Source organism: Phyllostomus hastatus, unplaced genomic scaffold (genome assembly GCF_019186645.2).
Source record: "Phyllostomus hastatus isolate PE091 unplaced genomic scaffold, TTU_PhHast_1.1 phas_scaffold_501, whole genome shotgun sequence".
In the NCBI taxonomy this organism is placed as follows: domain Eukaryota; kingdom Metazoa; phylum Chordata; class Mammalia; order Chiroptera; family Phyllostomidae; genus Phyllostomus; species Phyllostomus hastatus.
The window spans coordinates 27,676,465-27,701,386 of record NW_025334033.1 but is presented as its reverse complement, the minus strand read 5'-3'; the positions used below and the strand labels follow the sequence as shown (position 1 = coordinate 27,701,386).

Here is a 24,922-nt window from a genome sequence, read left to right as displayed (position 1 = left end):
ACTTAAAAATTTTTATCAACAACTTTGGGAATAGTCAACCAGGCCTTTAATGAATTTGTGGTAATAGTGAATGATTTGAGAGTTCTGATGATTGTGAGGTGATTTAAATATTTTATATACTTTGAGTGAAGAAACTTTTATACTAGCTGATGTGACCATGTGATTCAAGGACAGGCTAGTTGGTACAGTTAAGGCCACTGGATCAGGAGTCAGGATTGTAGTTTTAGTTTTATGACTTTTTATGTGAACTTGGGAAATTCATCTAGCTTTTCTATGTTGTAATAAACTCATGTAAAATGAGGGTAGAGGTCTCTTTAAAAAAACCTGTAGTTTTATCCTCACTTTTTATTAAGCATTGTGCCAAGTGTTGTTGTAGGCACTAGGCATATAGCCTAGTAAGGGAGTCAAACAATACATATATAATTTCAGGTAGTGAGAAGTCCTAAGAAATAAAACTAGGGAAAGGGAGCTTATCATAAAAAACTATAGGCCCGGGGCAGACAGAGAGTGGAGAGGGGAAAAGTGTACTGTTAATGTGGTCAGGGAAGGACACTGAATTGTGACATTTGAGCAGAGACCTGAATGAAGGGGAGTGATGAGGTAATAAGCAAAGATCTCTGTTCCTGGAGGAAATTAATTGCCTGACTGTCATTAAGAAACTAACTTTGGGTACCCATATTAAAGAATAAACAGTAAATTATGGTGTAGTGTGATAAATTTCAATAATTTTTAAGACTGAAATATAATGCCTTTGTGAAAACTGAGAATAAAAATTCAATTAAGAATACATATTTAGCCCTAGCCAGAAGGTTCAGTTGGTTGGAGCAGGTTTGATTCCTGGTCAGGGTACATAAGTAGGTTGCAGATTCAATCCCTAGTCAAGGTGCATATGGGAGACAAGTGATTGATGGTACTCTCTCACACTGGTGTTTTTCTCCCTGTCTCCTCTCTCGTCAGTAAAGATATCCTCGGGTGGGGATTAAAAAATAAAACAGCAATACAAATTTAGAATATGAAGACTGAAACATTTATAAACTGACTTAATTTCAGTTGGGTTACAGTGATTGATGTCTTTGGTGTCCTTTGTTATCAAATGTCAATTAACAAATTTAGTTAAAATAGCTAAAAATGCTACTTACAAATTATGTATGTATATTTCAAGATTCCCCCTACCCCCAAAACTAGTGGAAAGCTCTTGGATTAATAGGAATGTTTCATAAATACAAGTGTTGAATATATTTTAAAATGAGGGCATTTAATTTTCATCTGTTTTACCTTTGATTTTTACAAAATAATTTACTGTAAATAAGTAGTTGAAGATTTTGGGTCATAATATGCTTGAAAGTTCAAATTCCTTAATATTAAATAAAATTAAGAAAAGCATACAGTGCTTTGTTCAGAATCTGGAATGTTGGCAGGGCCCTGTGGTCTTCACCTGAAGTGGGACTCAAGAGCTGAAGATGCAATGATCTAAGAAAGGTTTGAGGGAACAGCTTTGAGAAGCAGTTTAGGCCTCTTTCTGTTTTCATATTCAGTGTTAAAACTCACTTAACTTGCACATCTATTTCTCTAATTTTATTTACTGGTCTTAGTACTCTCTGGTAACATTCTGTAAATTTACACTGCTTTCAAATAAGTAATGCCATTTAATGACCTGAAATAATGTATCTATTCATAGTCATGTGTTAGTATTTCTAGGGGAGTGGCTTAATTCTTCATTTTACAGTTTATGTATTTTGTATTGTTACAAAGAAGATATGTGAATGATTGCACAATCTAGTCACATGATTATGTGCTTGCTCATGGTGTATTTTCTTTCTTAAACAAAATGCTAGATACCCTAAGTCAGAGACTTCTTCCTCACCTTACCCTGTAAGGCCTTATCCTGCAGTATTATACCTTATGGGAAGAAGGTGCCCCAGGAAACAAGATTGCTTTCCTCAGTATCTGTTTAGCCTCATTGTCTTTTAGTATTTTGGGAATGGGTTTGTATGCCTATTTGGCTATTAGTTTAAGTGGCTTTATAAGCTTAAGAAATATTTATAGAATATAACTTTATCTACTTACATAATGTGTTTTAATCTTCATTTAATTAACGTACAGTAAGCCATTTCATTCCTTTTTTGGCTTCTTTTATCAATTGCTTCCCAATACTTGCAGTTAGGGAGGAGGAGGGCTAACCTTTGTTGTGTGCCTACTACCTACCTAGTGGTTTACATGAACTATCTCATTCAGTTATCTTGTTAATCTGTAAGGTGGATATTATTTTTGCTTATCTTAAGGATGAAGAAACTGGCAGTTATCCAAAGTTACACATCTGTTTGGCAGAAGAACTACAAGTATAATGTGTATTTTTGATTAAGCACTTAGGGGCCAGGTGCAGTGTTAACTATTTTCTCCAATCCTGAATCTGTCTGTAAAGCCCATGATTTTTTCTGCCCCCTGTGCATGTTAAATTGATTTATTTTTTTTTTTCCATGAAGGCCTACCTTAAAGTAGATTGAAAATATAATAAACTCATTTTATTGCTGGATTCCTATTTTCTCTCCACTTGGCCTCTTTAATTCCTTAACAAAAATATCAAATATGCCTAGTCAGGAAGGGCCTCCTTCCTTACCCTCCAAGGCTGTACACTATAATATAGCTCCTTATTAGGACAAGGATACCCTAGAAAACTAAATTGCTTTCCTCAGAATTCTGGATCTATTCTGGGGAAGAATTTTGAATGTTTGCTTGATTTAGTTTGGCTCTCTCAAAGTCACCACAGGCCTACTTTAGATTGAATTTAATTATCAGATTGGTTTTAGGGGAAAGAAATGGCTATTTAATTGAATTTTATATTTAATATTCCTTTCTTGCACAGTAAGCAATAGAGTCTGATGCTCTTGGTCTTCAGAATCTGTTTCTTATGTTTTATAATAGTGTCTGAGAACTCAGTAAATATCTAGAACCTCTCCTGGTGTACTGGACCACTATCTAACCTGATCATCTCTGTGTCAAGTTTCTCTACCCCTGAACAACTGGGATAAAACTTATCCCTAACCTAGGAGTTAGAGAGAGACATATAACCATCTGTTGAGTACCTGGCATAAGGACTAACAAAAATAAGTTCATCCGTAAATTGTATTTACTCATGTGATTTTTAAATTCTGTTACCCACACATGTAATAATCATATTGAGTGGGAGTGCACAAGATATTCATTAACTTATATTTAAATAAAGAATAGGAAAATAATGTTAGTGTACATCTTTGAGTTCTAAACATAAACAATAAAAACATTGACATTGGATGTCACTAGGTGTTTACTAGGCACTGTGTGCCAAATGCTATGAGGCATTATGTTAAAAAGGTGAATAAGCTTTGTGGTGTCCATGCTCTCTGCCAGCTCACAGTTTAAGGAAAGAGAGATGCACGGACATTTCAAAGTAATGATCATAGGTTGTAGTAGAGGTCTATAAAGGGTGGAGGTGATGCGACACAGCAGGAGGGCTGGAGGGAAAGGGATGAAATTGCCTGTTAGAGGAAGGACCCTTGAGCATTGTTGAAAAGTAGGAAGAGTTTGCCTACAAACATGATGTGTGTCTGTGGGAGGACTGGAGAATTTTTTAGATGAGAGGACCAGAATTCACAAAGTGACTGAGGTGCAAAAGAGCAAGCCCTGGATGTATGGGGTGGGATGGGATGAGATAAGGCAGCCAAGCTAGGAAGGACCTTGTATCCCATGCTATGTGGAGTTTTGAGACTTGATCCTGTGGGCACTGGGGAGTCACTGAAGCAATTTTAAGTAGAGTCAAGCCAGAGAGCAAGAATGTAAATGTGCTCCATCCAGTCTTGTGTTCTTGTCTGAATATCTTAAAAGAACAAATTTGAAAAAATAATAGGTACTACATTATTTCCAATGGTAGGTATTTAAAAGGAAGGTAATTAAATGAAGAACCATGAAACCACTGATTTGTTATTTGAATTTTTACTTTATCTCTGGACCATTGAACTTTCTGTGATATGTTAATAATGTATAAAGTTTATATTTATTGTGCTATATCTTTCAAAATTTAATTAAAAAATACCTAGGTATAGTATGTTTATAAAACACAGTAAGAATTCAGTATAAAATGGGTTTTAGAGATCTTTTTTCTTTTCTTTTTTAAATAGAATTTATTGGGGTAACACTGGTTAACAAAATTATAAAGGTTTCAGGTGCACAGTTCCACAACACATCATCTGTACACTGTATTGTGTGTTTACCACCCCAAGTCTAGAGATTTCTTTAGTCCTAATTGACTGGGACTAGTCTCTTAAATACTGACATTTTTGGAAGAACAGAAAATAGTGGCAGTCACTGCAGACAGTGTTTGAAGGATATTTTATTGGTTTCTTTCTTTTTAATTTAGCAAGAATTTATTAAAGACTCCTTGTATTTTCTTTTTTCCCCCTCAGTGTATATGATGCAAAATACAATTACTGTGACCAGTTTTGAGTTCTTACTATATATTAGGAATTGTGTTAAGCATGTTTTATACATAATTTCAGTTAATCCTCTAAACAGCCCTAAATAATACAGGCATTATTTCTGTTGAAGGGTAAAACATCTATCCTTTAGTCACACAGCCAATAAGTGATGGAGCCTAGATTTAAACCCAGGGCTGTCTATTATGAAAACTTTATGTAGTTTTTAACATTTTCCTCTATACTGTAGAAGGGCATAAAAAAGGAGTTATGATGATCTTGGTGACAGCCCCCAGAAAGGTACAACAGGCTGTTGTTCCTCATCTGTTGTTGGTTTGGTGATCACTAGGAGTGGCTTTTAAATAATGGGGCCAAAGATTATAATTGTGTTGTACCAACTCTGGAATTTGGAGTCTGTGTCCCAAAGTATTTGCTGATATAGCAGTACCTTGTATGTCTAAGGACTGGTTAATTTTGAACACTCGGCTTCTGGTATGACTCCAGACCTACAAGTGGCTCTCTAAAGCCTTACTACTCAAGGCGTGAGCCCCAGACAGCAGCATTGGCATCACCTGGGAGCTGTTAAGAAATGCATACTCTCAGGCCCCCATCTATATTTATTGAATTGGAATTTGTATTTTAACAAGATCTCTAGATAATTCGTGTCTGTTTTAAAATTTGGGAAGCATCACCTAAACAATTAAAGGGAAAAATTGTTTTGGCAGCAACAGGTTAGTACCTGGTGACTCAGTGAAAAATAGCCAACATTCATTTCTTTCATTATTTAGGAATTGTGTTGATTAAAATAGTTTGAATTGATAAAGTCATAATTTCAGAATTGGATGGGATCTTACAGGGCTTACAGGGCATCTAGGCCAACCATTCTTCCACAGTAGAGGATATACTTTTCTACGTATATGTGCCATGTTACATATTGTTTATATTATAAAAATATTTTTATAATACAGTATCCTTTGAAATAAAGCCACTAATGAAAACTTCACAATTATTAGAGAAAGAACTTGACATTAGTAATCTAAAGATTTAAGAATATGGGCATTTGAAGGAGCAATGAAGATCAAGTTCACTTTCTGGTTTATCATTTTTCAATGAGAGAATGATTTCTGGTCAGAGCCTTTGGGCCATACTGTAGAGAGTAGGCATTTAGTCTCAAAAAGGTACTATGATTCCTCAGCTGTGCTAGGAAAAAGATGCTTTGTTGCTAGTGTAGTCAGATAGCTACATGAACTGACTTGTAGGACCTTGGTTGTGCTGAAACTAAAAAGGGAGGGCCAGACTTTTTTTCTGGTCAGGGTCACCATTCAAGTCAGATATGTTCTACTTGATGAGCAAGACAGCCCCAGCACAATAGCATATTTCCTGGGACCCTCATTTATTGGATGTTAACCACCCACAAAGAATGTATAATTGGCAAAATTCTGCCTCCTTGACTGTTTCTGGGTCAAGTCCTGCGACCCTTAGAAAAAAATCAGTATTTAACAAGGTCATCAGTGAAGGACTGACACTTAATTTGTTTTTTTCTATAGCCACATCTTTTATAACATTTATGTGTAAAAGTTGGTTTCATGACCTAATGTTTGGATTTTATCTTAATGCACATAATCATATAAACAGTTCCTTAAGTGTTTTTGTGGATAATTTAAGTGATTTTAATACATCTATCTCTCTTCTTTCCCACAATGTTATAATTATAGGGTTCATCTGCTGATCGGAGTCAGTGGAGGGAACCAACCAGAACATCTGATGGCTTATGCTCACTCTATGAGGCAGCTTTATGTCTCTTTGAAGAGGTATGTAATAATCATGGTTTTTACACTGAAAATTACTTTGTGTTAAAATGCTGTACCATGTATTTATCCCTTAAAAATATCTGTTCAACCCCTCAAAAGGATGCAAAAGAAAGTGACATCACTGATTGTCTCTGGAAAGTGGAACTGGAGTGTCTGGAACCAGAGATGAGGGACATAGTATTCATTTTGAGCTTTGTATCATGTGAAGGTAACTGTAATTAAAAAAAAAACCCATAAATAAAAGTTATAGAAAGACATACAGGAACTTCTTGCCAAGATGGAGGCGTAGGTAGATACACTTTGCTTCCTTGCACAACCAACAGAAGGATAACAGCCAATTTAAAGACAAAAAACAACCAGAACTGCTAGAAAATCAAACTGAATGGAAGTCCGGCAACCAAGGAGTTAAAGAAGGAACATTCATCCAGACCAGTAGGAGGGGTGGAGAGGACATGCAGCAAAGTGGCAGCTGGCGGTCCCACATTTGTGTGCAGATAAACTGGGAGGAACAACTGGGGAGCGAGATAGACCAGACATCCCAGGGTTCCAGCGCAGGAAAAGAAAGCCTCAAAACCTCTGGCTGTAAAAATCTGTGGGGGTTTTGGTGGTGGGAGAAACTCCCAGCCTCACAGGAGAGTTCATTGGGAGAAACCCACAGGGTCCTAGAACATACACAAGCCCGCCCACCCACCAGAAGGACCCAAATTGCTTGTGGGTAGTGGGGGAAGTGACTGAAAGCCAGCTGAGAGCTAAGCAAGCAGCATTGTTCCCTCCTGGATTCCACCCCCACATATAGCACCATGTGGGTTACCATGCCCTGGTGAATACCTAAGGCTCCGACCCTTACAACGTAACAGGTGCATTGAGACAAAGAAATATGGCCCAAATGAAAGAACAGATCAAAATTCCAAAAATAGAACTAAGTGACAAAGGGATAGCCAACCTATCAGATGCAGAGTTCAACACACTGGTAATCAGGATGCTCACAGGTATGATTGAGTATGGTCACAAAATAGATGAAGAAGTGAAGGCTATACAAAGTGAAAGAAAGCAAACTATACAGGGAACCAACAGTGAAGGGAAGGAAATTGGGACTCAAATCAACAATTTGGAGAAAGAAGAAATAAACATTCAACCAAAACAGAATGAAGAAACAAGAATTCAAAAAAATGAGGAGAGGCTTAGGAACCTCCAGGACAACTTTTAACGTTCCAACATCTGAATCATGTGGATGCCAGAAGGAGAACAGAAAGAACAAGAAATTGAAAACTTATTTGAAAACATAATGAAGAAAACTTCCCCAATCTGGTGAAGGAAGTAGACATGCAAGTCCAGGAAGCTCAGAGTCCCAAAGAAATTGGATCCAAGGAAAAACACACCAAGATACATCATAATTACACTATCCAAGATTAAGATAGGGAGAGAATCTTAAAAGCAGCAAGAGAAAAGGAGACAGTTACCTACAAAGGAATTCCCATAAGACTATCAGCTGATTTCTCAAAAGAAACCTTACAGGCAAGAAGGAGCTGAAAAGAAATATTGGAAGTCATGAAAGGCGAGGACCTTCATCCAAGATTATCCAGCAAAGCTATCATTTAGAATGGAAGGGCATGTAAAGTGCTTCCCAGATAAGGTAAAGCTAAAGGAGTTCAAAATCACCAATCCCTTATTGCATTAAATGTTAAAGGGACTTATCTAAGAAAAAGAAGATCAAAAACTATTAACAGTAAAATGACAACAAACAACTATCAATAACTGAACCTAAAAAAAAAAGAAAAAACAAATCCAAACTAAGCAAACAACTAGGCCAGGAACAGAGTCACAGAAATGGAGATCACATGGAGGGTTATCTGTGGGGAGGGGAGGGGGAGGGTGGAGAATGAGGGGAAAGGTACAGGGAATATGAAGCATACATGGTAGGTACAAAATAGACGGGGAGGTTAAGAATAGTATATGAAATGGAGAAGCCAAAAAACTTACATGTATGACCCATGGTTATCAGTGGGGGAATGCTGGTGGGAGGGGGTGTGCAGGGCAGAGGGGAATAAATGGGAGAAAAAAATGGGACAACTGTAATAGCATAATGAATAAAATATACTGAAAAATAAGTAAAATCTTAAAAATAAAGATGTACAAATATATGATTTAATGAATTATCTTTTAAAAAATCCTTCTAATCTGCACCCAGGTAAAGAAATAAAACTTTATTCTTTTATAACCCTTTTCCTATTCCCCTAAGTATCCACTATCCTGACTTTTAGAGTACAGATACTCCTCAATTTATGATGGGGTTACTTCTCAATAAACCTATCGCAAGTTTAAAATGTGGTTTAGTCCAGAATGCATTTAATACAGCTAACCTATTAAACATCATAGCTTAGTCTAGCCTACCTTAAATATGCTTAGAACACCTATATCAGCCTAAAGTTGGGCAGAATCATCTAATATGAAGCCTGTTTTATAATAAAGTAATTTATGTATATGTAATTTATGTATTTATTATGTATAATAATGTAATTTATTATGCATATCACTTTTGCACCATCTTAAAGTCAAAAAGTTTTAAGTCAAGCCACTGTAAGTTGGGGATGGTCTGTGACACTGTGTTGCGTTTCTTTGTAGTTGTGTCACATGGGTGTGCATCCTTAGACACTATAGTTCAGTCTTTCTCATTAAAAAAAGTCTTAATTTTTTTAATCTGTTGGGTCTCTCCATGTTTTTCTTTTTCTTCAATGCTTTTGTTCAAAAACTTCAGCTGTAGAATTGCCCACAATCTGGATTTTGCTGATTGATTTCCTTAATCTAGTTCAGTATGTCCTGTGTATTTCCTGCAAATTGGCAGGTGCATCCAGGGGCTTGTTCAATCTCAGGTTTGGTCACTTTGGCAAGATCATATATGGTGTTGTGATCTTCCATCAGGTTCCATATGCTTGTTTCTCTTTTTGTGGTATTAGCAGCCCTTGATGCTTACAATACTAGATCTGTTAATTCATTTATGGTTGGTTGCAAAATGGTGATATTCTTGTCATTCCTCTTTCATTTACTAATTAGAGTATTTTTATGAAGAGATTATTCCTTTATTGACTATTTAGTTATCCTGCTACAAATCATATATAAAAGGCAGAATAAATGCTTGATTTTCCCCAACTGATTTTTCAAAATTAATTTGAGGGAGGGAGAGAGAGAGAGGGAGAGAGAGAAGCATTGATTTGATGTTTAACTTTTTTATGCATTCACTGGTTGATATTCTTGTACGTGCCCTGACCAGGATCAAACCAACTTCCTTGGTGTATTGGATACAATCTTGGTGATTGGATACTCTAACCAACTGAGCTACCCAGCCAGAGCCCCACCTGATTTTTTTGAAACACTGATTTTTTATTTTACTAGGTTTTGGTTTAATGAATTGTTCTTTCATCCTCCAAACTTGACTAATTGATTTCATTTGAACGATGTCATTATAAACTGATAGATTTAAACCTATCACTTTCAGTTCCCTTGAATTATTATCTGTAGTGAAGCTCATACTGTTTCATCTTTGACCTCCTTCCCTGTATTGTTTTGTGTAATGTTTAAAAAAAAAAAGGTGGTTTCTCAATGTGTTTTTCTCCCCAACTGTTAATCCTGACCTTCTCTGTCTTTCCTCTCTGTTGTCTGTATTCTGCTCAATTTTTATTTTACTTCCAGTAGCTCTCCTCAGTGTGGGTGCTCTGTCCTCTGAGGGAGTCCTGGCTTATCAATCTCAAGAGTTTACAAGAGCTAGATCGCTCTAACTTCTTTTAAACTTCTCTTCATGAACCCTTTGTACTTACCTGCTATCAGAGAGGGCTCAGCTCTTCCCAGTTGTAACTGCTGTTTTTAGTTTGGCTCACTGTTCTTTCTAGTGAGTACCTGATTGGTTTTTTTTTTTTTTTGTTCTTTTTGTTTTGTTTTGTTTTTTCCTTTCTGAGGTCTATCAGACACTCTATTGCTTCTTCCTGTACAATTGTCATTGCTATGCAGATTTTGTATTTGGTGGTGGTTTGTCTGCACCTGCTTATATTTCGGAGTTATTGGAGCTATCCTTGTTGCCAAATTTTATTTTGAATGTTCAGCATGGGCTTCAAGTTATGCCTTCTTCTTGCTCTGTGCAGTAATTCAGAGTGTTTAGAAAACTATGTTGTTCCTGCTATCCTACCCACCTCCCAGTCGTTTTTTAAAAAATGCATTCCTAATCTCTGTGAGTAGATTTTTTTACTGCCTCCTTCCTTTTTTGAAGTGGGGGGGCTATGAATTTTCTTGTGTTGGGTGCGTTCATAAGTTATTTGAGCAGTTGAGAGTTTTAGAGGTAGGAAAGTCAACAGTAATTTCAGAATATTTATTAAAATGTCTAATTTAAATATGTCTTGACAATTAATTGTATGTTTTTAATTTTAATAGGTTTGCAGAATGGCTTCTGATTACTCAAGAACATGTGCTAGCCCAGATAGCATTCAGACTGGTGATGCTCCAATTGTCTCAGAGACCTGTGAGGTTTATGTTTGGGGAAGCAATAGCAGCCATCAGTTGGTAGAAGGCACACAGGAGAAGATATTACAGCCCAAACTGGCTCCCAGTTTCTCTGATGCTCAGACCGTGAGTTCTCTGCATACCTTAGAAAATGGTAGATGACAGGGTTTGCTTTAAATAATGTTAAGAGTGTTTTTTAAATGAGTGAAGACTTTGATTCTTTCTTATCTGTATGTTTCTATACTATACTATGTCAGTTTTTTCATTTTAATAGAAAAAAATCTTTAGTCCCTTGTTTCCCTAATACTGTTTCCAAGTTTCAAAAAATTAAATTGGATCTGGATTTTTAAAAGAATTATGAATGGCAACATACTTACCATTATATTCAATACAAATGGTAAGTAAGACTAAATAAAAACTGGAATTTTCCCTTTACCGGATTGGCATTTTGTTTTCCTATTATGATTATTATTTTTTTTTACATTTGTAACTACCTTTTAGCTAAGCTAGAACTTTCTATTTTAGTATTATTTTCATTAAAACATTTAAAAAATGAATTTAGAATATAATATTGTCCATGCCATAATGGACCAGGGAATTTATAGGAAAAATTTATTTTTTTTGCCCTTCAATTATTAGAGGAGGTTAAAACATTTTACTTTGTTGTTTCATTGAATCATGACCAGGTAAATAACCTGGAAAGATAGAATATATATTAATTAGAGCTCCACAGTAAAGTCAACATGAAAAGGCCATTAGTAGTATTCTTAATTTTCTATTTACTTTTTAATCTCTGTGAAGATTCATGCCCTAATTGGCTTTAAGAGACTTTTTAGCCTTTTTAGGTAAAACCAGCCTTAAATATTATATTTTGATTCCAGCAGAAGCATTTTATATTTGCAATTCTGTTTGTTTCCTTATAGATTGAAGCTGGACAATACTGCACTTTTGTCATTTCTACGGATGGTTCTGTCAGAGCTTGTGGTAAAGGCAGCTATGGGAGACTGGGCCTTGGAGATTCTAATAATCAGTCTACTTTAAAAAAGTTAACATTTGAGCCTCACAGGTCCATTAAAAAGGTTTCATCTTCCAAAGGATCTGATGGTCACACTTTAGCTTTTACAACAGAGGGAGAAGTCTTCAGTTGGGGAGATGGTGACTATGGGAAACTGGGACATGGAAATAGTTCAACACAGAAATATCCCAAGCTTATTCAGGGCCCTCTTCAAGGAAAGGTATGTACTTTATTTTTGAATTTAAAAAAACTAATTAGATGCACTGGGGCTGTAACTGACAATATCTTTCAGATTTTGATGTCTTCTTTCTGAAATTGCCCTCCCCTCAATCCCTTTGGCTCATTTTTTGTATAGCTCTTTCATGTTTTATAAAATATTTTTACATATATTATTTAATTTTAATTCTTACAATAACCTTATTAAGGTAGTTATTTTCTCATTTCACAGCTTCTGAGAGTCAGAAGCTGAGAGTCATCCATTCAACAAATACTTATTTAGCACCTTCCAAGTTCCAGGCAGTGTTTTAGGCAAAACAGTGAACAAAACAGACATGATCCTTGCTCTCGTGGAGCTTTAATTTGTGGGATAAGGACAATAAGTAAACAAACATAAAATAATTTGAAATAACAGTAAAGAAAAAATTGAGTAATGTAACAGATACTAATGTGGGCGAGGTGTGACACTAGATAATGAGGTCAGAGTTCTCTTGGAGGAAGTGGCATTTTAACAGAAACTTAACATGAGGCAGTTAAAGTGGTTAAGTAACTTGTTAGAGGTCCCATGCAAGTAATGGTCACCATTAAAAACTAAACCTAGGTATCCTTTTATTTCTATTTTACTTCTTTTTTAAAAAATGAGGGTATTTCCCTAAAAATATATGCAATTATATAGCTTCCTCCATTTTAAGATTGTATTCTTTCCCTGGAGGTTTTGTCACATAGAAATCTTTTAGTTTTTAAATTTTAATTTTATATCTGAATTACAAATGAGACGCTTTTTCTTCATGGGAGGTTGTTTGACAAGGTTGGCTAATCCAATGAATTTTACATTATTGGAACTTACTTTTAACTTAGACATTAACCCCCAAGTAGTGAACTTTGGAACATTCCACTTGACAGCATCAGGGGATACTTGATAAGATGTTGAATCTGGGGCTCTGAAGAACTTCAGATAAACACTATTTGAAGGTGTATTTTCCTAGTCTTTGTAGCACCTCCTTTTATTAGTTATTAGTGTAGACAGTTTTTTCTCTGTATCTTTTTTCAGTAGTCAGTGATTTGATCAGTATTAAAAGATATGAATGATTCCCAGATTGCATTGGTACATACCCTTATGCCCCTGATTTTACTCGCCAACTGTAGCTACTTGAGGGTAACGAGATAAGCTTATATACTGCTTAGATCGTTCTGCATTGGTAATTGTCATGTGTTTTTGAGAGTTATTAGCCAGGATTGGATGTTTTGTGTTAATATTATATTTAAAAATTTTTCATTGTTCCCTCAGTGTTTAGTCCTCTTCAACTTTTTAAGTAAAGACTTGAGAAGTGATATAATATTGTTGTAAGTGATTAGATTGATGTACGTGGTATTGGGGGAGTTGCTAGCATTTACACTGCCTTTGTGTGAATTGAATTAAGGAAAGGTGTCCTCTCCTTTGGGCAGAAGCCAGGGTTCATGGCTTGGCAAATACAGAGCATACAGCCAATCTTCTGAAATACAGAGCATAGGCTATATTTCAGCATTTTTTTGACCCTTTAGCCAGGCATCCTTATCCTGAGCACAACTTCCACAACTGTACATGGCAGTGCCTGGGTGAGTTGTGAATATCAGTATCTCCAAAGTCTCTTTGTATAGGGTCAAATGTGAACTATATGTTTTATCAGCTTCATGTTCATCAAATTCACTTTGTGTACAATGTAGGTAGTTGTTTGTGTGTCGGCTGGATACAGACATAGTGCTGCTGTCACAGAGGATGGTGAATTATACACATGGGGTGAAGGAGACTTTGGAAGATTGGGTAAGATTTTTTAAAAATTGAAATTATTCTCACAGAAAAATGATGATGGTTAATGAGAAACAGTGAGACTAGAATTAGTAGGCCAAAGATTGTCATTTATTTTGTTAGTTTTAAGTTCAGAGCAAGGTAAGTTTATATATATAGAATACCTAGATTCTGGTGCTGAAATTTAAAATGTAATTAAATCTAGCAAGTATTTACTGAGTGTGTACTGTGAGCAAGCACTGCACAATTTCATGGGTAAGAAAGATACCATGTGATCCTGATGTGTATAATCTAGGGGGTAAGGATAACAAATCAATATGAGTGTGATACTAGACAACATTAGATGTGTTCTGGGAGGAGCATAAATAGAATATCCTAATGATTCATTGAAGGGATTGGGGGACTCAGTCGAGGAATAGCCAAAAAGACTGGGTAAGAAGGTGTTAGAAACGATTCTCTTTTTCATATTATCTGCACTTAAAAATACCTCAAGTCTGCCCTGGCTGGTGTGGCTCAATGGATTGAGCACTGGCCTGTGAACTGAAAGGTCACCAGTTCAATTCCCACTCAGGGCACAAGCGTGGGTTGTAGGCTGGGTCCCTGATGGGGGCGTTGCAAGAGGCAGCCAGTCTATGTTTGTCTCGCATGTCAGTGTTTCTCTCCCTCTCTTTCTCCCTCCCTTCTCCTCGCTCTAAAAACAAATAAATAAAACCTTTGAAAAAAATCACCTCAATTCTGTTACTGACTTGTAATGTTTATTTCACCTGTGAAGTAATGGCCTAAAGAAAAAGAGTTAACATTATTTCCTTTTTGTTTTACCAAGGTCACGGTGACAGCAACAGCCGTAACATTCCAACATTAGTAAAAGACATTAGCAATGTAGGAGAGGTTTCTTGTGGCAGTTCACATACTATTGCTTTGTCTAAAGATGGGAGAACTGTGTGGTCTTTTGGAGGAGGAGACAATGGTATGTAAAAAAATTTTTCTTGACAGCTTTGGCCTTGTTTTTCTTGAGTTTCTTAAAAAATTGTTTTTTAATTATACATGCCTCTTGTCGAAAAACCCAAATACCGATGACAGAAATTTAAAAAACTAAAATTATTGCTATAACCATTGTTAAAACATCTAAATAGATATGTATGCATTTATGCAAATTTGTACATGCTGTATATTTTTACATAGATATGTTTTACAAACCAAAACAGTCCTATATTTACCACAGATACTATTTTATGACCTGCTGGTTTTTATCTGACAGAATTTTATGAATATCTTTCCTTGTCAGTAAGCATGGCTCTGTATTTTCTTTTAAATGGCTCAAAGTATTCTTTCATGTGATGTAACACAACTTAAATAAAACCAGTTTATTGTTGAGTATCTGGAGGGTTTCCAATTTTTTTACAGTATTAAAAACAATACAGTGAATGATTAAATCTTTGTCCGCTTTACTTAATCATTCCTATAAGCAATATGTTCACTTTCCCATATTCCTCAGTTACACTGGGTATTAAAATGAAGATCATGTAAAAAATAATTTTAATAGTGAAAATGGTATCATTAATTTGTATTTCTTTGATTCTTAGTAAGGTAGAAGTTATGTGTTGGCCATTTGTTTTTCTTATTTAGTGATTTGCCAAGATTTCTATATCATGAACTATTAAATCTTTTCAAAAATTAAAAACAATTATATTCATATGTACTCTAATATAGAACCTATTTATTATATCAACAAATTTCAAATTAGAATTATCACTATTAAAGGAAAGACAGAAAAATAATTTTCCATATTTCTCTTAAAGTAGTTTAAATTGTTAGAGGTTGTTTAAAACAAGTAAATTGTTTAACTTGAACGTGTTTGTTTTATAGGCAAACTTGGCCATGGTGATACCAACAGAGTGTATAAACCTAAAGTCATTGAAGCTTTACAAGGAATGTTTATACGGAAAGTTTGTGCTGGGAGCCAGTCTTCACTTTCTTTGACATCAACAGGACAGGTAGGACTAGTGCAGGGGCGTCAGCCTCATTTTCACTGGGGGCCACATCAGCCTCATGGCTGCCTTCAAAGGGCCGAATGTAATTTTAGGACTGTATAAATGTAATGACTCCTTAACTAGGGGCAAGGAGCTCAGCACTGCTGGGTAGAAACAAGGTGCTGGGCCGGATAAAACAAGATGGGGGCTGGATCTGGCCTGTGGACCTTGTGTTTGCCACCTGTGGACTAAGGGATAAGAGAGTATAAAGACTCAGAGTATTTCCTAGGACTAGAGATGACTAAAGAATAATAATTGTACTTAAATTTGAAAGTTAAAAAACATATTCTCTCCTGTTTGAAGAAGTACAGTTTCTGAGAAGGAACCAGGTTTTCTGACCTAGCCCATGTAACCCAGATAAACCTGCTCTCAGCCCCCTGTACTTTGTATTAAGATGGTTCTGCAAAACCTTTTAGCACTAAGTATCCATTCAATTTTTTCTTTGAAATCATGGATACCTGGGTCAAGCAAGACTAGATCTTGTTGGAACCAGTGATATGAACTAACAAGGCAAGAAGGTGATCAAAAGAGGGTAAGGAGAACATTTCCACATGGAAAGTAATCTCTGAGAGTTCGGTGTTTCTGAGAAAGGGTCAGTCAGACTTAGGATAGTCTAGTCTTCATAATCTCTTTATAAACTTTTGAACTTAACACTTGCAGATCTTGACTTGTTTGTTGGTGAGGGAGTGGGTCTTGTGGTGGCGGTACACTGACTAATGTCTCCCTTATACCCATCTGCAATGACAGTGGAAAAAGGAGCTGACCACTTACTTTCTCACATACAGGAATCCCTTATACCAGGCAGTGGTATGGAAAATGTTTTCTAACTACAAGCAGATGAGTAGCAAAGCTAAAATTAGCATATAATTTAATTATTTTTGAGAGACTAGAATGCCTTGTGTCCTAAAAAACCTACCTCAAACTGTTCATCACCTTGTATTTCACTACATTAGTCATTTGTTACAATGCTGGTAGTTGCCTTAAAACTTAAAACTTCTCTTTTACAACTTTCTCACTGTGGGTTTTGTGCTAGGAATCCATGAACTGAAGCCAAAATATGTTCATTTATTTGTTGTATAGCCACAGGCAAATCACAGGCCTCCCTTGAACATCACATGCTGCTTCTGTAAGAGAGGGGTAGTAATTTCTGCTTTGCTTACAAATGACCATAGCAGATAATTATTTGAATTGAAAGTTTCTATAAATTTTGAAATACTGTTCAATTATTAGTTGCTAATAATTCTTTATATTAAATTTCAAAGAAACATGTGAATTATTTGCTTTATGTAATAGATGTACCATGAGTATACTAAATTATGCGAAATCAGCTATATATACTGAGAAAAAAATAAAGTGAGAGAGAGAAACATTTTTAAATGGTAAGGGTAGTTCTGTTTACCATTATACTACTTGCTGAGCATCTAAAGAAGATGAACATCTCTTTTTCCTTTGGTTCATTTCAGTCCCTCAGGCCTTTTCAGTGCTAACTCACTACCATAATAGGTGTGATTCTTATGTTAAAAAATACAGTATATGTATTTTTAATACAACAAGGGCCCTAATGCAAGCCAAATATTTCTTCATCTTGTGTTTAACCAAAGCAGTACTGCAATAGCAAAACTTAGCTATGTAGATCTTAATGAGTGATAGTACTATGTTGTACTTGAGTGATTTAGAATAGAATTTTCAATGACACTGACTATATATTTTTTTCACCTTATTTGTCTTTAGTGCCTAATCCCTCTTAACATGTGCCTTCCTTGTACTAGAATTGTGTGGCACGCTATACTTGTCTTAAGTAAGTTCTCTGACAACTGGTACAAGTATTTGCTCTTCATTTTTGTTGAAGAGGTTTAATATCTAAGTAGTCTTTCTTGAAGTAATTACAAGACAAAAGAAAATTCCCAAACTTGATAGCATAAGGATAAGAATCGATATGATAGTACCAAAACCCACTGAAGGAAAAAAAAGTCATTCAGTTTGCTGATTTTAGGTTGCAAAATTGGCAGTCATTTATTTTTTTATATTTCTCTTTTCTTTACCTTGTCGTTCCCTCAAGCATCTTAAATCAGTGGATTGTTGTTTTAGTATTAGCCAGAAATGAAGATGTTTGAAGAGAACTGTTTTGACCACTGCTTTACAAGGTCCCCTTTGTAAGTGGTAATTAAAATTGTAACAATGAGATAAGGTAGTTTTCAGGTAGGTCATAAATGTCAGTTTTGTGATTTATGTAATTTATTATATATGATCATACCTTGGTCTAAATCAACCAAGAGATATTTGTTGAGACCTTTGGAGTGACAAACATGTAAAGGAGAAGATAGCAGCAGTATTTCTAAGCTGCTAAGATTGGGCACGTGTAATATAATGCAATTACTAACTTTCACAGAATCTTTCAGAAGATCCTTCTACTTTTTACTGTGACAGATTATTTTTGTTTCAGTTCAGGTATTTGCCCAATGAGCTTTTAAAAACTGCAGAAGGTTCACTATAAAAATCTTTAAAATAATCAAGACAGTAAATATTGTTTTTAACAACAAAAAGATTATTTAGTTTAACCCACAGTGTTGTTTATGATATTTACTCCCAATATCTCAGGATATTATATATAATGTATTTCTGTTTGTTTCAGGTCTATGCCTGGGGCTGTGGAGCTTGTCTAGGTTGTGGTTCTTCAGAAGCTACTGCTTTGAGACCCAAGCTTATTGAAGAACTGGCTGCCACCAGAATAGTTGATATTTCTATTGGAGACAGTCATTGTTTGGCTCTTTCTCATGGTAAAGCCATTTGTTTTTAAGAAATAGTACTAATGGTCATCTTCCATACATATATTACATTTAAATTGGGCTTTTTTTGTTGTTCTTTGTGTTTTGTTTTTAGATAATGAAGTTTATGCCTGGGGAAATAACTCAATGGGGCAGTGTGGCCAAGGAAATTCCACAGGTCCTATTACTAAACCAAAGAAAGTGAGTGGCTTAGATGGCATAGCTATTCAGCAGATCTCTGCTGGAACATCACATAGTCTGGCATGGACTGCTCTTCCTAGGGACAGGTAAGAGTGTCCACATTTAAAAGTTCTCATACTTTAGTAACAGTAGAAACATCAGTAAAAACAGAAATAACAGCACTTTGTTTATAAAGTGCCCCCCTGAACATTTAGTATTTTTTTTTACTATCATAGAATTAACATCTAGATTTCTTTCAATTTGAATGTTGAGGTTAGACATGTTTTAAAAGCATGAAGTTATCTGCTGTATTTAAGGTATTTTTTAAATTTGTCTCCTAAACATTTTGAATTCCTTCTCTGTGTCCAGATACTGAGTTTAAAAACTAAATGCCTACATATCAAGAGGTAGTTAAAATAATCAAAATCAGAAGTAGGCTTTATTGATTTAAACAGTTGATTAGCCTTTGTGTCCTCTATCTGGTCAGTTTTTTTGGAAAAAAGCAGTTGTCAGACTCTTACATAAAGGAAGTTACTTTTTGCAGAAATTTAGCTTCTTCCTAAAGTGATAATTATATTTGTTTAGATAATCAGGTAGGTGATTTTTAGCCTACATTAGGAGATTGAATTTTAAGGGATTTAGGGGTTGTTTCAGATACTTCAGATGCATGTGGGCTAATTTACGATTTAGAATGTATTATACAGTTGACCCATGAACAACATCAATTTGAACTGGTTCACTTATACATAAATAGGTTTTTTCCAATAAATAATATAGTCGGCCCTCCATATCTGTGGGTTTTGCATCTGTAGATTCAATCAACTGCAGTTCGAAAACAGTATGTATTTTTTGATCTGTGGCTGGGAATCTGTGGAGGTTGGAGGCCCGACTATATGTCCTTTTCTGTGCCATTTTATATAAGGGACATGAGCATCCATGGATTTTGGTATCCACAAGGAGGGGTGTCCTTGAACCAATCCTTTGCAGATACCAAGGTACAACTACAGTTAAGTTTTTGGGGATTCAAAAGATATACATGAATTTTTGTTCTAAGTGTCGGCACTGGTAACCCCCACATTGTTAAAGGGGCAACTGTATTTGGATTTTAGAGCTTTGATTCAGATGGGGTTTATTATGACATTCTAACTATTAAAAACATTTATAGATAAGTACTCTCCAAAATAAAAGCCAAAAATATAATAAACTGAATAGAAATAATTTGCTATTAGTATTAACTCTGTAACTTCCCACTTTATATGTAGATAGTTGGTTTCCAAGATCTTGAAAATCTTCACAAGAGTTTCCAGGAGTTTTTCTTTTAATAGATGTCATATATCATTGTATAGAGTCAGGCTACTTTTCTTAAAATAAAATATACATTTTAATAGACCCTTAGAATCAGAAGGGGCTATAATAGATCATGTGTCTCAGCTCTCTGCATTGAGTGAATATTCCACCTTCCGAAGTAGGTGGTAGTTCTGTTTTCTTCTTGAACAACTCTAGGGGTGGCAAATTCTTGGTTTTCCTCAGTTGCTAAAATGAAGGGTTTTATCACCTTCATAATCAAGAAGATCTTCTGTGTATCTTGTTGAAATTTTTCAGCTTTAGTAATGATTTGGTTTTTGTTTTAGATCATGTGTGAAAGTTTTATGTTGAGGTTCTTTCATGATTTTTCTTACGCTTTTTCTAGACAAGTTGTTGCATGGCACCGACCTTATTGTGTAGATCTTGAAGAGAGTACCTTCTCACACCTACGTTCTTTTCTTGAGAGATACTGTGATAAAATAAACAGTGAGATACCCCCACTCCCTTTCCCCACATCAAGGTATGTTGTGTATATGTATATATTTGTTTGTGTGTGTACATCTGTTACTCATTTCGAGTTTTGACTTACCATTCTTTTTTGTTCAATTTCCCCCTCAATTTTATGAAACTTCTTTATAATCTAAAAAGAGCTAAACTTAGGTACTTGTTGATAATAAGCTTTCTGTAGAGTTTTCCATAATTTCATGAATTATGTTTTAAAAATTACTGTTGGTCATAATTTGAAAAAATTTGTAAAGAGAAAAAAATGTTACCCACACTGGAAAGTACATGCTCATTTATATTCCAAACGTTCACAACAGTTTATTTGGTTTCAGGGAACACCACAATTTCCTCAAGCTGTGCCTGAAGCTGCTTTCAAATCACCTTGCTCTTGCACTTGCGGGAGGGGTGGCTACCAGCATTCTAGGGAGACAGGCAGGTCCACTTCGAAATTTGCTCTTCAGACTGATGGACTCAACTGTCCCAGATGAAATCCAAGAGGTAAGAGTGTAGGACTCACAAATCTGTACCTCAGGGCACATCTTTCTCTGAGGTTGTAGCTCATAAATCTTGCTTTATCTTAGAACACTTCATCTGGATGTTCTGTCCCCTACTTGTGTTTTCTTGGTGAGAACAAATGTTTTTGGTTAATCAGTTCTTTAAAATAAAGGTCAAATGTCACCTCTGAGAAACTTTCATTCCCTGCTCTCCTGCCAGGTTAGGTTCTCTTGTATATGTTCTCATCGTGTCACATTGTAATAAAGTTGTCTGTTTATAAACACTTCTTGTTTTTTCCACCAGAAGATAAATTTATGAGGACAAGGACCTAGTTTTATTTTTTTAGTATGATAAAAAATATATAGCCTAAAATTTATCATATGAACTATTTTTAAGTGTACAATTCAGTGGCATTAAATGCACTCATAATGTTATACAACCATTACTGTCATCCATCTTCATAACTCTTTTCATCTTACAAAATTGAAATCTATAACTGTGTTTAATAACTCCCCATTCTCCCTTCCCTCTAGCTTTTAGCAACCACCATTCTACTTTTTGTCTCTATGATTTTGACACTCTATGTTATGTAAATGGAATTATCCGTTTCTTTTCGTGACTAGCCTGTTTCACTTATCATAATGTCCTCAAGGTTCATCCATGTTGTAGCATATGGCAGTATTTCCTTCCTTTTTAAGGCTGGATAATCTGTTGTATGTATATATTACATTTTACTCACCCATTCATTCATCCATCATTTTTATGACCTTGGATTAGGCACTGATTTCTTAGATATGACTACCAAAGCACACGCAACAAAAGAAGAAAAGGTAAATTGGAGTTCATCAAAACTAAAAACATTTATGCCTCAAAGGACTTTTATCAAGAAAATCGAAATACAGATCACAGAATAGTTTCCATCTCCCATTCTGTGAATGGGAGAAATATTTGTAAATCAGATGTCAGATAAGCTTCTAGTTTCTAGAATATATAAAGGATTCTTACAACTCAATAATAAATAAGACAGCTCAATTAAAAAAATGAAAATAGAATCTGAGTAGACATGTCTCCAAAGAATATATACAAATGGCCAATAAACACATGAAAAAATGTTCTACATCATGTCATTAGGGAAATGGAAATCTACACCACATGAGATACTGCTTCATCCCACTAGATGGCTATAATAAAAAAGACTGACACTGACAAGTTTTGATGAGGATGTAGAGAAATTGGAACCCTCATATATTGCTGGTGGGAATGTAAAATGGTGAAGCTGCTTTGGAAAATAGATAATTCCTTAAATATTTAAATATAGAGTTACCATATAACGCAGCAGTTCCACACCTAGATCTGTACCCAAGGAATTCAAAACATATGTGCATGCAAAAATGTGTACATGAATGTTTATAACAGTGTTATTGATAATGGCCAAAAAGTGGAAATAAACAAATGTCTGTCAGTGGTGGATGAACAAAATGTAGTATGTCTATACAATGTAATATTATTTAGCCATAGAAAGGAATGAAGCACTGACACATGCTACAACATAAGTGAACCTAGTACACATTATGCTAAGTGAAAGAAGCCATACACAGAAGGCCACATATTCTATTATTCCATATATATGAAATGTTCATAGTAGGAAAATCCATGAGACAAAAAATAGATTACCGTATGTTGCCATGTATAATGCACACCTTTTTTTGGGGGGGGGGCAAATGTTTGAGGGAAAAATAATGATGCACATTATACATGGGTATAATGATTGCACACCATGGTATAATCCATATATGATATGCACAAAAATGTGGGCATGCATTATATATGGGAGTGCATTGTACATGGTAGTTGGTTGCCAGGGACTTGAGGGGAGGGAGAGATGGAAAGTGACTACTAATGGGTACAGAATTTCCTTTTGGGAGTAATAAAAAAAAGTTCTAAGATTAGTGGTGATGGTTGCACAATTCTGAATATACTAGAAACCACTGAATTTTATACTTTCAAAAGGTGAAATTTATGACATGTGACTTACATGTCAATTAAAAAAAAGCAAAAAAGATATTATGATTTTTCTGGTACAGGGGCATGTCCCTAGGATGCAGGCAGGAGGAGTATTAATATTAACCTGGCAATAAATGGGAACTTTGAGGATTTAATATTCAGCAATGAGGTAGCAAAATATTTTTTAAAGGGTTGAAAAGTACTGAATAGAGTAAGAAAAGTAAACTTAAAAATTAACTTTAGAATTGTTTGTTTATTCCTTGAGTGTCCTTGGTAGCTACTCTGTTTTAGGAGAGTCCTTAGGAGATGAATTCTCCTAGGATGTATATTAAAGTTGTTTCTGTTGAGGGCTGTTTTTGTTCCCTTTTCCTTATCCCTGAAACTTCTAGTAATTTATTTGTTTGCAGTGATTACTGTTGCTGTGTGTTGTTTCCTTCTTTTTTAGTGCTTTATTTTGAACCAGTTGTAAACTTAAGGGAAAGCTACACAAATAATAAAGTTTTCACTTATCTGTCACCCAGCTTTCCCTGGTACTAATGTCTTACATAACCACAATACAATTACCGAAACCAAGCAGTTAACATTGGTTTAGTATTATTAATTAAGCTAAAAACCTTATTAGAAATTACATCATTTTTCCACTAATGTCCTTGTCCTTTTGCAGGATACTGTTCAGGATTCCATATTACATTTAATCATTGTTTGTCCTTAGTGTCCTGCACACTGTAACAGTTCTTCATTCTTTACTTGCGTTTCCTTGATCTGGATATTTCATGAGTTCTAGTCATTTTTTAAAATTGAATATCTCTGTTATTTCTCATGATTGGACAGAGGTTATGCATATTTGGCAAGAATACCACAGGAATGAAGTATATCATACCATGGGATTCATGATATTGATGTGTTTTATTAATGGAGATTTTAACCTTGATTGCTTGGTTAAGGTGGTTTCTGCTGTTTCAACATCCATCAATACGTAGAAAATAGATTCTTTGAGAATACACTCACACTTAAGTAGTTTGAAAATTGAATATCTTTATGAATCGCTGAGGCATAGAATTCTAAATTGGAAATCATTTTCCCATAAGAATTGTGAAGCCATTGCCTTCTAGCTATCAATGTTGTTACTCAGAAAAATCAATGCTATGCAGATTTTTGATACTTCGTTTGGAAGTATGTTTTTCTTTCCTGGCATCTATAGCAAGTTCTCCTTGTCCTTTGTGTTCTCACACTTGAAAATAATATGAACTGATGTGGGTCTCATTTTATCCATTCTGGTGCATACGTGGGTGAACAGCTTTTAACTTGGAAACCCATAGCCATCAGTTTTAAGAAATTATCTTGAAGTGTATTGTTATTTCCTCTCCCTCATTTTCTGTTTTCTCTTTCTGTAACTCCTTATTGTAATACTAGACCTCCTGCACCAGGACTCTTAATTTTCTTGTTTTCTTTCCTGCTTTCCACTTTCTCTTCTGTGAGAAATTTAATTTTATATTCTAACCCTTCTACTGATGTTTTTTATTTCTTCTATCATATTTTTTAATTTGTATAAAAAGAGCTCTTAATCTTTGAGTGTGTCTTTTCTCTAGTCCAATGCCCGCATTTTACTGCTAAAGAAGCTATGACCCAGAGAAGTGATGGGTCATAGATAATGTAGCTACACTGTATGCTGTTCCCGCTACCTGGACTTCTGTTTGGCTAAGTCCTGCTCATTTTTAATTCTTAAATGCCTAATCCTCAGGGAGACCTTCTGTGAGCTCATAGGCCATGTTAATTGCCTTTTTGTATGTGTTCCTTTAAGCCTACACTTCCATTTACTTTTCCTGTGTGACTTCTTTCACACTCACAGTTACTTGCTCGGGGTCTCTCTCACTA

The 24,922-nt window shown here is 35.3% G+C and overlaps 1 protein-coding gene across 10 annotated transcripts in view; it reads left to right on the top strand.

Moving 5' to 3' along the window:
• Positions 1 to 24,922, top strand: part of HERC1 (HECT and RLD domain containing E3 ubiquitin protein ligase family member 1) — a 179,421-nt gene that overhangs the window by 40,507 nt on the left and 113,992 nt on the right. For all 10 annotated transcript variants that reach the window (XM_045822533.1, XM_045822531.1, XM_045822528.1 and 7 more), the window contains 10 exons: positions 6,164 to 6,259; positions 10,679 to 10,873; positions 11,671 to 11,982; positions 13,683 to 13,779; positions 14,588 to 14,731; positions 15,631 to 15,758; positions 18,427 to 18,571; positions 18,675 to 18,846; positions 20,430 to 20,564; positions 20,881 to 21,046. In XM_045822533.1, the coding sequence (XP_045678489.1) occupies positions 6,164 to 6,259; positions 10,679 to 10,873; positions 11,671 to 11,982; positions 13,683 to 13,779; positions 14,588 to 14,731; positions 15,631 to 15,758; positions 18,427 to 18,571; positions 18,675 to 18,846; positions 20,430 to 20,564; positions 20,881 to 21,046 (1,590 nt within the window). The remainder of the gene's footprint in view (positions 1 to 6,163; positions 6,260 to 10,678; positions 10,874 to 11,670; positions 11,983 to 13,682; positions 13,780 to 14,587; positions 14,732 to 15,630; positions 15,759 to 18,426; positions 18,572 to 18,674; positions 18,847 to 20,429; positions 20,565 to 20,880; positions 21,047 to 24,922) is intronic.